The sequence below is a fragment of the Carcharhinus amblyrhynchos genome, chromosome 1, assembly GCF_965287045.1.
Source record: "Carcharhinus amblyrhynchos chromosome 1, sCarAmb.v2.hapA, whole genome shotgun sequence".
In the NCBI taxonomy this organism is placed as follows: Eukaryota; Metazoa; Chordata; class Chondrichthyes; order Carcharhiniformes; family Carcharhinidae; genus Carcharhinus; species Carcharhinus amblyrhynchos.
Window position 1 is genome coordinate 54,135,924 of NC_137324.1, and position 13,705 is coordinate 54,149,628.

At 43.1% G+C, this 13,705-nt stretch overlaps 1 protein-coding gene across 1 annotated transcript in view; it reads right to left on the reverse strand.

The window, feature by feature from the left end:
- dcc (DCC netrin 1 receptor) overlaps positions 1-13,705 on the reverse strand; it is an 844,821-nt gene that overhangs the window by 176,757 nt on the left and 654,359 nt on the right. The window contains exons 13-14 of the mRNA XM_080199927.1: positions 12,062-12,203; positions 5,074-5,184 (exon numbers count right to left, since the gene is read on the reverse strand). Of these exons, the coding sequence (XP_080056053.1) occupies positions 5,074-5,184; positions 12,062-12,203 (253 nt within the window). The remainder of the gene's footprint in view (positions 1-5,073; positions 5,185-12,061; positions 12,204-13,705) is intronic.

Genomic DNA, 13,705 nt, shown 5'->3' on the forward strand with positions numbered 1-13,705 from the left:
CCCTCAGCTAAATTGACTGTCAATGTGCACACAAATGCACAGTCTCTCTATGGCAGCAAAATCCTCCAAACAATAATGTGATGCACCATTTAATCATTTTGTGATCTTGTTGGCTGAGGTAGAAATATTGGTCAGGTGACCAGGAGGAATCCCTGCTCTTTTTTAACTGCTCCCGCTAGATCATAAAAGCCACAGGAAAAATCCAGTTTAATAACAGTTTAAGTTGATTTTCCAAATGAGCACTCCTGGCATGGATGCCTGCCTGAAGGCAGCTCATACTGCAAAATCACAGTTGTATTTCCCACGACCCTGTGTCTGTAAATGGTACCACAGTGGAGTCTTTGCTAACTACACAGTAGGACTATTTGCACAATTCTAGTTAAACATATTATAAAGCTGGCAGGCTCTGTGGAATTGGCTTGGATGAGCTATGGCTTCAGATAGATTCACCATCAATTGAGGAAATCTGAATTCCAATCAGATTTTACGGAAGCTACAGTTGCTTGCCGCTGGGGATATGCAGCTTTTATTTTTAATTTTTATTCCTCTAAATTGGAGTTTTAACAAGCTTCCCTTTACTGTTTGATTATAACAGATAGTTAGATATCTCTATAGACATTAAACATTGATGTTAAACTAAACAGTAGGATCTCAAAGGTAGTAATCTTAGGTGCCACGTGCTAGTCAGAGTAGGAATGTCAGGGTAGATAAGATGAATAAATGGCTTGACGGGTGGTGCAAGAGGGAGGGATTCAAATTCCTGGCACATTGGAACCAGTTCTGGGGGAGGTGGGACCAGTACAAATTGGGTGGTCTGCACCTGGGCAGGACTGGAAACAATGTCCTATGGGGAGTGTTTGTTAGTGCTGTTGGGAAGGGTTTAAACTAATGTGGCAGGAGGATGGGAACCGATGCAGGAAGTCAGAGGGAAGTAAAGTGGGGACAGAAACAAAAGGCAGTAAGGAGAAAAGTGGAAGGCACAGAAACTAAAGACAAAGATCAAGAAGGGCCATAGTACAGAGTACAGAGACTGTGGAGAATTCAGTGAATGGGTCCAGTAAGGCTAAGAGAAATAAAACACAGGGAATGTTTACAAAACATGACAGGACAGATGGTCTGAGAAAACAGAGTAGAGAGCAAGGCAGATGAACTCAAGAGTATGAATGGGTATGTGGTACTGGGATATAATAGCTATCACTGAAATATGGTTAAGGGAGCGGCAGGACTGGCAGCTCAGTGTTCCAGGATATGGATGCTATAGGAAAGATAGAACAGGAAGGAAGAGAGGATGGGGGAATGGCATTTTTGATTAGGGAAAACATCACAGCAGTACTGGAGAGGATATATATCAAGGGTTCACCCACTAATGTGGGTAGAACTGAGAAATAAGAAGGGAGAGATCACTTTGATAGGATTGTACCACAGGCCCCCAAATAGTCAGCCAGAAATTAAGGAGCAAATATGTAAGCAGATTACAGATACCTCTAAGAAAAACACGGGTGGTAATAGTAGAGGATTTTAACTTTCCCAACATTGACTGGGACAGCCATAGTATTAGAAGCTTGGATGTAGAGAAATTTGTTGTGTGTATTCAGGAGGAATTTCTCATTCAGTATGTGGATGGCCCAACTAGACAGGGGACAAATCCTGACCTCCTCTTGGGAAATAAGGAAGGGCAGGTGACAGAAGTGTTAGTGAGGGATCACTTTGGGACAAGTCACCATAATTCCATTAGTTTTAAGATAGATATGGAAAATGATAGGTCTGGCCCAAAAGTTAAAATTCTAAATTGATGTAAAGCCAATTGTAATGGTATTAGACAGGAACTTTCAAAAGTTGATTGAGGGAGTCTGTTGGCAGGCAAAGGGATATCTGGCAAGTGGGAGGCTTTCAAAAGTTTGTTAATCAGGGTTCAAGGAACCCAAACAGACCATTGTTCGCAGCAAACTACCCAGCCTTCAGGAGAACAGTGACCACAATACCACACAACCCTGTCACAGCAACCTCTGCAAGACATGCCGGATCATCGACACGGATACCATCATCACACGTGAGAATACCATCCACCAGGTACATGGTAAATGCTCTTGCAACTCGGCCAACATTGTCTACCTGATACGTTGCAAGAAAGGATGTCCCGAAGCATGGTACATTGGGGAGACCATGCAGACGCTACGACAACGGATGAATGAACATCGCTCGACAGTCACCAGGCAAGACTGTTCCCTTCCTGTTGGCGAACACTTCAGTGGTCACGGGCATTCAGCCTCTGACCTTCGGGTAAGCATTCTCCAAGGCGGCCTTCACGACACACGACAGCGCAGAGTCGCTGAACAGAGACTGATAGCCAAGTTCCGCACACATGAGGACGGTCTCAACAGGGATCTTGGGTTCATGTCGCACTATCTGTAACCCCCGTGACTTGCCTGGGTTTGCAAAACCTCACTTACTGTACTGTCTGGAGACAATACACATCTCTTTAAACTGTGATCAGTGCTCCTTCCACTCACATTATCAGCCACTTCAGGTCTTGAACAGCAGGTTAGGTGTAAGGATTCGTATTTTAATCAGTAATCTCTAAACTGTCTGTGCTTTATATGCTCTGTCTGAGGCCAGAACTCTCCATTCACCTGACGAAGAGGCAGTCCCCTCGAAAGCTTGTGAGTATATTATCAAATAAATAGGTTGGACTAAAACCTGGTGTTGTCAGACTTTTTACTGTGTTTACGCCAGTCCAACGCCGGCATACCCACATCATAAAGCGCCTACCTCAGACATCCCTCCTATATAGAACATAGAACACTACAGCACAAACAGGCCCTTTGGCCCACAAGTTGCGCCGATCACATCTATACCTACCAAGCCATAGAACTAACAGTAACTCCCAATCCTATTAGATCCCATATACTCATCCAGAAGTCTTTTAAAAGACCCCAGCGAGTTCGCCTCTACCACCACCGATGGCAGCCGATTCCAATCACTCACCACCCTCTGAGTGAAAAACTTTCCCCTAACATCTCCTCTGTACTTGCTTCCCAGCACCTTAAACCTGTGTCCTCTCATAGCGGCCATTTCAGCCCTGGGAAATAGCCTCCGAGAATCCACCCTATCTATTCCTCTCAACATTTTATAATCCTCTATCAGGTCGCCTCTCAACCTTCGTCTCTCCAGGGTGAAGAGACCTAGCTCCCTCAACCTATCTTCATAAGGCATGCCTCCCAATCCAGGCAACATCCTTGTAAATCTCCTCTGTACCCTTTCAATACCTTCCACATCCTTCCTGTAGTGAGGTGACCAGAACTGCGCACAGTACTCCAAGTGGGGTCTGACAAGGGTCCTATGAAGTTGCAGCATATCTCCGACCATGGACCTTAAAGGTGGGATGGCAGGCTTCTACAATTGTCTCCCTATTGTAGACAGTCAATGCTTTGGATCGCAGCAGAGCAGGAGATCAAACTTGTTCTCACCTATGTTTTGGGCCACCATCATCATACATTCAGCTTTATCACAAAATCTAAAGTTTACCATTCTCTCACATGCACACGCACTTGCTTTTCTGGATCTGTATTCATCTTATTATTCCTATAAAATCAGGAATTTCTCTATACCAATGTACTGTTAGTAATACACAAAGAAAGAACAGACAGTTGGAGAATTCAGGCCCAGTTCTCCGACCTTGTAATCTCCTGTCTCTTACCCGGGAACGATACCCCTTCAGGATTGATTCCTCAACCAAGCTGTTTCCTATTCACCATGTCCACTCAGTGGTGTGGTTGAGAGTTTAATCATGAGGGGATATCATTTTATGGCAAGGGGCAGGAGAATGTGTGGGGATTTGAGAAAAAAAATTCACTCAGAGGATGGCGCATATTTAGAATGCGCAGCCTGAGAAGGTAGTGGAGGCTGGAAACCTGACAACCTTTAAAAAATATTTGGATGAGCACTTGAAATAAAATGGGATTAGCAGTCTTTAGTGGTAGTTATTGTTGGTGCAGATTTGATGGGTCGAAAGACCTTTTTTGCACTGTACAACACTGTGATTCTATACAGCGTTTAGCAAAAACTCATGATTAAATATTCTTGCTATTCCATAACCTTCACAGGGCCTGGAAAAAGAAAATGCTCAATAGAAACCTAGGTTCAAATCTCACCACAGCAGATGGTGAAATTTGATTTCAGTAAAACTGAAAGTAAAAGCCTACTGATGACATGAAACCATTGTCAATTGCTGTAAAAACCCACCTGATTCACTAATGTCCTTTAGAGAAGGAAATCTGCCATCCTTATCTGATCTGGCCTACATGTGACTCCAGGGCCAAAGCAATGTGGTTGACTGTTAAATGCCCTCATGGATGGGCATTAAATGCTGGTCTGGCAAGCAACACCCACATCCCATGGACGAATAAAAAAAGACAGTGGGCTGGGTGCAGGAAGGTGGGATTAGAAAGGGCACCTGGCTGTCCTTGGCTGGCATGGACAAGATGGACCAAATGGCCTCCTTTGGTGCTATAACTTCTCTATCGTTCAAACTGGCAGGTATGTCAGCTGCATTCTAATGACAGTATATATTGTATACAACAAATCTGGCCTCTGATAAATTTATTAATCACTTATGGCTTTTGTCTCCTGCTCCACGAGGTAAGTTTATTAGTATGACATGTAGGCTTACATTAGCACAGCAATGAAGTTACTGTGAAAACACCCTAGTCCCCACACTCGGGTACACGGAGGCAGAATTTAGTATGGCCAATACACCTAACCAGCATGTCTCTCAGACTGTGGGAGGAAACTGGAGCACCTAGAGGAAACCTCGGCAGACATGGGGGGAACATGCAAACTCCAGTGCTCCAAGCCAGGAATTGAACCCGGGTACCGGGCGCTGTGAGGCAGCAGTGCTAACCACTGTGCCACCGCATTAATGCATTCATCACTCAAGTTACATCCTTTGTATGAGGTTGTCACTGTTCAATTCCCCTCTTGGTTGATCTTCATGCAAAATCATAATCTTTTACCACCTACTACACAGTTCCATGCTGTAAATGGCATATTAAAGTTTTCTGAAAGGATTATTACCATCTAAATCATTCTCTGGAGTTTCCACTGTGAACCAGTCGGAGGCTGGGCCGGTTCCATTCACTGTCATGGCAGCAACTTGAAAACTGTAATGCCCTCCTTTGTCCAGGCCTATCAATCAAACGATGACAACGGTTAATGCAAACTGTCTTTAGAGGTTTACTTGTTTTTACATAATTCATATGTCAGACAAGAAGCATTAGATCAACTAACAAGCCTTGTAGTCTTCTGTTCTCCTTTGAATATGAACTGAGGCCTGATATCTAGTGCCCATGTATGAGGAGATCTTGGCTTTGTGCGACAGTGTAAAATGAGTGACAGTGAGTCAGTGGCACAATTTACATCTCTGCTGATTTTTGTTTACTGAACTGAGTGGAAATAAATTGAGTAATAGATGCAAAAATGCTGCCAACTCACTATCAGCTCTTTTACACTGTCATGCAGAGTCAAGATCTACTGTGTAGAAATCTGTTATTATTGGAGTTGGGAATATTGGGAATATCATCAATGGAAGAAGCTTCCATTTTCACAATTGTGGGATACTTCATTAAACCCGTTACCCTCTTCACTGAGAACAGCCTGGGTCACTGAGCCCTGATGCATTTATTAGGATGTATATTGTGCATATGCAAGAACAGAAATTGCAAGGATCCATGGCTAACACAGAATCTTGTGTGACAGGAACATACAAGAAGACAAGAACTCTGAGCAGGAGTGGACCATATGGCTCTACCATTCAACATGATCAGGGCTGATCCCGGGCTTCAACTCCATTTTCCCACCTGCTCCCCATATTCTTTAATTCTGAGAAAAATCTGTCTATCCCAGATTTAAATGGATTCAATGATGGAGCAACCACAGCTCTCTGAGGATCCCAAAGACTCACAACTCTTTGAATGAAATAATGTCTCTTCATCCCAGTCCTAAATGATTGGCCCCTTATCACAGTTAGGAGGTCGGGCATTACGTCACCAATTCTGCACACTGTCATCATGCTTAGTGCATGCATTAGCCATGGTGCTGTGTGAGGGGACAATTCTCCCAAAAAAAAAGCCTCAGTACTGAATTGGCAGGAAAAATGATGTAAATCACAATTGTTTTTTCAGTGGGAGTTCAGACTCGAATCTCTCACATTCTGTGCAATACAGAGGTCACAATAGGGAATATCATTAAAAGCTTGTAGGGGGGCTGGGCCTAATCGTGCCAGAGCTAAACAGTTCTGGAATTCTGCGAATGCGCAGTGGCCCCAAACTGTCAGCCTGCAGTTTGCTGGCCAGTTCATCACTGGCCAACCTGGGACCCTCGCACTGCTGCCGATCGCGGCCCCCAAAAGCATTCCCCAGCCAGCCCCGACTCCCCACCCTTGTCACAGAGTGTCCCGATTTCCAGCCTTCCCCCCTCCCCCAGCAGTGATGATCCCCACACACCCAGCAGACCTCCTCATGGGAGGCAGACACCCAGGCAGACCACCCCAACCAGCCCACCCCAATCACTGGTCTCTCCAGCCTTGATCAGATCCCAATGCAGAGTACCAGCGGAAACCCCCACCCCCACCAATCACCCCCTAAGCCCTGCCCCCAGCTGGTCCCGTAGGCTGGGGCCCTGCCCCAGGTCACATGTCATTGGGCACAGTGCCAGGGGGCACAGGCTGGCACTGCCAGCATGCCCATGCCCAATGGTCACCACCCTCCTGCTGCCCAATCCCCTGGGGGGCCTTGATTGTCCCCTTCCCTCCAGTGGGGTCTACCGCTAGTTTCCCCAAAAGTGGGGAGCTACTCTAAACCTTGCCCAAGTGAGTTTGTACTGGCGGGGTGGGAGATGCTCGGATTTTCAGATCTGGGATTGAATTTTCCGGGCCTGATAATGACTTTCAAATAACATTAAAAATAGATTAAAGTGACTTATTGGTCTTCCTGCTGGTTTCCTGCGTGATCCTGACGATACTGGATTTCTGGCGGTGGGAGAGGTGCATGCATTAGGGACGCATGTGCAAATCCCGCAAATCAGCACACGTGTGTGTCTCCCAAACCAACTCGCCAAAAAATTAGCAGGTCAGAATGGGAGAATCGCCCCCATAGTGTTTGCTTGGCTTGGCTGATAACAAATGCCTCACAAATGTACTTGACTGCACAATCTAGGCTGACATTCCAGTGTATTGTGAAAGTGGTGCTTCATAAGAAGTAATTCTTATACTTTTGGGTACCTTCTGTCCTTGGAATAGATTTATTGGTCTCTGTATTTCAGATTACCTTTCAGCTAAGTACCATCTACTTATGACCTTGACAGCACTGCTATTTATCCAAATCTAAAGAGAAACTTTCCACAATGTGCTCGGAATAATGCTTAGGAATTTTCTTGGAGTGCCCCTGAACCATTCTGTAACTTGCAAATCATGAAGTTAGAAGCCCTGTTTCTTATTGAATATGGGGGGGGGTGGGGTTTGGATTTTACAGCTTCCTGCCACCATGTTTTTGGTGGGGGGGGTGGGGGGCAGTCACAGGAAATATGTTGGATGCCTAGTCCACCTGCTTTCTACACCTGCCCTGTCTCCCTTAATATGAGGAGTAGGTAAGTTACCCACTAGGGTCATCCACCCTTAAGCTTTCTGAGGCCTTTAACTGCTGATATAAGTGGCAATGATGGTCTCAATCCTTCTCCACTTTCACAAAATGCAAGCAAGTCAGATTAAAAACATTATTTTCGAAAGGGTTGTTTTGAGAAGGGGGGGAAGTATGGAGGCTCATCAAGCAGGGGTACCCTGCACACATCAGGCATACCGAATTTGGGTGCTGCTGGGACTGGTAGAGCAGCCGGCCAACCACATAAGGCAAAAGTGGGGAGGACAGAGCTGTGGGTAAAGGGTTGAAGCCCAAAGAAACATTTCTTTCTCTCGTAATTGCGACACCTTCACAATATTTGTTTTGCTTTCTTCACTTTCAGGGGACATGGAGTCCAGGCATAATTCCCCACAGACTGGGCAGAAATGTTGACCTTCATGGTGGAGGGAATGACTCCAAAATGTCCATTAAGTGTAGTCTCCCTCCATGAGGAACTCATAAACTCTTGTGGAATCAACATTGGCCATCACTGGAGTAAGTTTCAAGGTCACATCTAGGTAAATTTAGTTCCCTCATGGATTTAACTCCCCAAAATGGATTGAGAGTGCCTGCCGTCAAAATTAATTGCATGAACATATTTAATGCATATAATGCAAAACCAGACTCTTATCTCTCTTCTGGTGGCTGAAGTGGATGTTAAACATGCCATGGCCCATGCGTTGTACACATACATTTTGATACACTGAATAAGCTGCATATCTACTGCAGCAAAACAGACGTATTTGAGATGAGGAAAAATTACAATACTAAAGGAGATAACAGCCTATATTAATTTTCTTTTGCCTCAGGAAGATATGCAGCTGTTCAAGTGATAAGTATTTACTGAGGATCCAATGCATAAAGTGGAGAACAACACCAAGGTTGAAAAAAGTAGGAGAGAAGATGAATCAAATTAAAAGTTAATAACCAAGTATCATCAGGTTTTTGTTTAAAAGCATTTAGATTGTCAGAAGAAGAACTGAAGGAGTGGGTTTTAAAAACGTCATTTAATTAGTGTCACAAGTAGGCTTACATTAACACTGCAATGGAGTTACTGTGAAAATCCCCTAGTCACCACACTCATGGAGATTTCAACCAATGCACCTAACCAGCACATCTTTTGAACTGTGGGAGGAAACTGGAGTACCCGGAGGAAACCCACATTGACACGAGGAGAACATGCAGACTCCACATAGACAGTGACCCAAGCCGGAAATCAAACGCAGGTCCCTGCCGCTGACAGGCAGCACTGTGCCACCGTATAGCCAGTTATGAGATCCTGCAGGAGACAATTTCACTTAAACACTTTGGAGATGATGGGAAGTGGAGGATGATGTAATTAACATTTAAAAGGAAATAGAGAAGTACATTCCTAGAAGTACTTGCAATTACATTGTGAACCTCTCCGGTATAAATGTTGTCCACAAGGAGTGCTGATTGGATTTACCATATTCGATACAAGTAAAATACTTATCCAGTGTATCACACTGAATACAAACATTGTACATCCCTATGTGCAGGTGGAATTCTCCCATCTGGGACTATGTCCTGTCAGGGGGATGGGGACGGTGAGTGTTTTCTGCTGTGAAGGCTGACTGGAAATCCTGTGTTATCTTCCGGCCCTGGCGTTATTAATTTTGCAGATGGGAGTTGGCTTCCTGATGCAGAGCCATAGAATCTCTACAGTGCGGAAAGAGGCCATCCAGTCCATTGAGTCTGCACCAACTCTCCAAAATATCATCCCATCCAAGCCCTTCCCTGTGCCTATTCCCATAACCCCCATGAACTTAAAAGTAAAAGTTTATTAGTCATAAGCAAGGCTTAGATTAACACTGCAATGGAGTTACTGTGAAAATCCCCACTAAACATCTTTGGACAATAAGGGGCAATTTAGCATGGCCAATCCATCTAATCTGCACATCTTTAGACTATGGAGGAAACCCACATAAGCACATGGAGAAAGTGCAAACTCCACACAGACAGTTACCAAAAGCCAGAATGAAACCGGGGTCTCTGGTGCTGTAAGAAAGCAGTGCTAATCACTGTGCTGCTGTGCCAGCATCTTGCTTGTTAGGATGGGCTGGATTGCGCATGGCCCAATGTCCTCTATGGATGTCATATTTAAAAGGCGCTGAAATATCCACTGTGAAAGGAATCATGGAGATGTCTGGAAGGGGAGGTGAAGGTCCAGTGCCAGATTCTTCCTGAACCATGTCAAGGTCCAGGCAATATACTGTGCCCAGCCATTAGGAGGAAGAGAGGGAGCAGGGAAACCAACCCTCCGTGAGTTGGTCCACAGTGCCTGGGCTGTCCAGTTGTGGTCAGCCTTACAGTGCTGTGATAGAATGAATGAATGATCTTATTTGCTCTGCCAGGGTAATTATGTACCCATATATAAGAGTATAAGAGTCTCGGTGGCAACAGCATAGTTATACCTCACAGCTCTAGTGCAGTGGAATCACCACTGCGCCTCCCTTACCTTTCTGCCCTACTTTTCCATATTGATGAGCACAAAGCTCTTAAAACTCTAAGATGTGTTTATTTTTTATAATCAGCCTATTAGTGTCACTTTTTGTAGTAGATTTTCTAGATACGGCCCGTTTTCCATTCGTATTTTATACTCACTTGATGTTGCCCTTTAATATGAACGCGATATGTGTGACAATGATTTACAGAATGTGGAGCATCACAGACAAAGGCCATGTTCCACACTGATGTTTCACTGTCTTCAGATGAATTAGTGATTATAATTTTCAGCTTGATAACATGACCATTAATCATTGGAATTCATAACTAATACTGCAATTAAATACCACATGTCAACATTGGACAGCCAACGTACAGAATATTACACCACTGCAGGTACATAAAAAGGAAAGGCTTTGCCAGTATTGTAAAGGACTGTCGTAAGCCAATCATAGCTGCTCATTATCTAAGTGATGGTTAGCACATTGAATCTTGTCATTGTAGACTGTGAATAGATACCTGAAACCCGCCACACCAGCAGACATTGAGCAGTGACAACTCAATCACATGCCCTATCCAATGGCAGAAGTAACATACTGGTATCCTTGAATCATATTTATCTCCCCCGCTGTCTCTTCCACTACTCTGAGAAGATTTTTAAAAAATTCTGCTATACTCTCTTTGCGATTTGTGTTTTGTTCGCTATTATTTATCTCTGCAGTTTCTGTGTGGCTTTGCAAAGCTACGTTTGAAGTCACCCATATGTTTGTGGGATAATTCATAACTATCAGCCACAACAGCCATCTCTCTAATTTTATAAACTTTGGGCTCTTCCTGATGGAAACCTGATTCCTGATTTTAAATTCTTCCATTAACAACTTTTCTCTAAACTTTTCAAAATTTTGGTCATGTTTCATTGCCTTATACTATCACTCAAACATTCTTTTTCTTTAGCAAATTCCATAAGTCTGATTCTGTCTCTTCCTCAGATTTCTAAACTTCTGTCTATAAACATCTGAGACTAACACATTCGTATTGAGCACAGCTTTCTTAACCACATAATAATCTACAGACTGAAAGAGTTGAACAATGTTTTTCATAGTTTCAGCGATAAAATTGTGCAAATTTCTTTAGACGAATGTAACTTGGTAGCAGTTTTTACAAATGAGTCAAAATATATTTTAACTATTTCCTCGCTGAATTTAGGTATTACACGAATTATTCATTGCAAAATGAAAAGCAGAAGGTAAACCTGACCCATCATCCAAGATGCCTGTTACTCCTTGTTTGTGAAACCAAAGCCTTTCTCCGTCCAATGCAAATTTCCTGGCCTCCCTCTCCCTTTGAAAGTCTAATTCAGGTTTCATATGTCCTGTTCTATTTCTCTTTTTCCTCTCTTTCAAGCTCAAGTGTCTTAATTTTCTTTTCTAATTCAAGTTGTTTCAGAATCCTAGTCAACTCGAGCTGTGTTTTATCTGGATTACTTTTCTCTTCCTCAAGATTCAAAGAATGAGTCAAAACTTCACTTCTCAGACTGATGTGTGGAAAATGGATACAGAGCCAAGAAAGGAGAGATTAGCAGGCTGAACGAAATGATAGGCTGACAAAGTAAGAAACGTGGAAGAAAGAAAGGGAGAGGATGTAGAAAAAGCCAAAAGATATCAGATCAAGAGAGCTAAAGGCTCTGCTACCAATACTGATGTGAAGGGTTAGATAGGGGATCCAGAAGGCCAGATTCAGTGGCACAGGAAGTTCAGGGTGATATAGGGCTGGACAGAAGTAATGTAAAATCAGATATTAAAATTCACGCACTCAGGGCATCAGGGACCAAGTTCAGTATGGAGAAGTGATTATGGAAGAGCATGACCTAGTACAGCAGGATGTGTCAATAAAAATGACCATGCTTTGGATAGAATGAATCTTACCTGTAAAGAGGTACCAAAGATTGTTGGGTTCCAGGGTCTCTATGTCACCCCTACGGCCAATCTTTTTGTGCCTTATTTTGTATCCGGTAATAAAACCATTCTGCATATTGGGTGGTGGTGGCAACCAACTGACCTTTATACTCTGGAAAACAGAAAGATTTCTGAATTTTAATCATCCATATTCAATCAAACTTCATTGCAATAGAATAACTGCTCCTTTTAACACTGATAATGTTAGCATAATTTATTGTGAAGTTAACTACATTCAGGTTTGTCAAAACATAGAAAGGGCACAATTTCCACTTCCACAATACCAGTACAGAGATATTAAGCCATTCCGAGTGGAAAATCAATTGGCTCCCTACCAATTTTCCTTCCTCTTCCAAGGGTTTCCTTTAGAAGTTAAGCATATTTTAAGTAGACAATAATGACAATGACTTTATATATCACAGTTTCCATCATTACTCTCCAACAACTCGTCACTCCACAGATCATTTTGCGTCTCGGTATTCAAATATTTTTAGATTTATCGTATACATGGTAGACCAAAGACTGCAATACAAAATGAGACTGGAAGATTGAAGGTGCTGTGCAGGTCCCTGGATTTACACAGAAGTATTCTCTTTGGGGAACAGTCACACATCACAAATGTCTCACAACAAGTATACACTAAGTTGAAAGAGGAGAGGTTACCATGAAGGACTACGTTTAAAGGGAGGACAGGCTGACAAGCAAAATCTATCTTTTGGTCCTATACCTAACTGGGACCTCTTGAAGTGTGGGTTTCCATTGGGAGGAGTATATTTTGACTTTCCAGGATGGTGTAAAAGGGGCGATAGCTGGTGACCTATTTTACATTTTCCCTGAATTTCAATGACTTGAAATGGCCTTATGCTAAATTCTAAAGTGAAAAAAAAAACTCAGTCCAGAAGCTTAAACAGATTCTTTGGGCAGCTGAAAGGAAAGTGCAACATCTTGCATACCATTTGATGACTGAAAATATAGGTGTGTAACAGCTTGAAGAGAGTTTTGAGGAGGACAGGCCTGTTTGACACTTGAAAACATTCACCACAGAGGATATCAACTGACCATTCCCTGTAAAGGAGATTACCACCACACTTTCAGTAATGCTATGCTTATTAGACAAGAACTGTTCTCCAGGAATACCGGACCACACTTGTACTGTAGACGCAGCAATTAATATTTCACATGTGAATCACACCAAAGCTTGAATTACTTGAATGGATGTAAATTGAGAGAGGTGGATGCTCAGCTAGACCTTGGTTTCCTCGTGCATCAGTCGCTGAAAGTAAGTGCACAGGTAGAGCAGACAATAAACAAAGCAAATAATATCTTGTCCCTCACAGCGAGAGGATTTGAACATCGGAATAGAGATGCTTTACTACAATTACATAGGACATTGGTGAAGCCGCACCTGATGTATTGTGTGCAGTTTTGGTGTCTTTATCTGAGAAAGGCTGTTCTTGTTATAGAGGGAGTGCAGCAAAGGTTTATCAGGTTGATTCCTGGGATGGCAGGTCTGTCATGTGAGGAGAGACTTGAGCCAGTTCAGATTATATTCATTGGAGTTTAGAAGAGTGAGAGGGAATCTCATTGAAATTTATAACATTTTAACAGGATTAA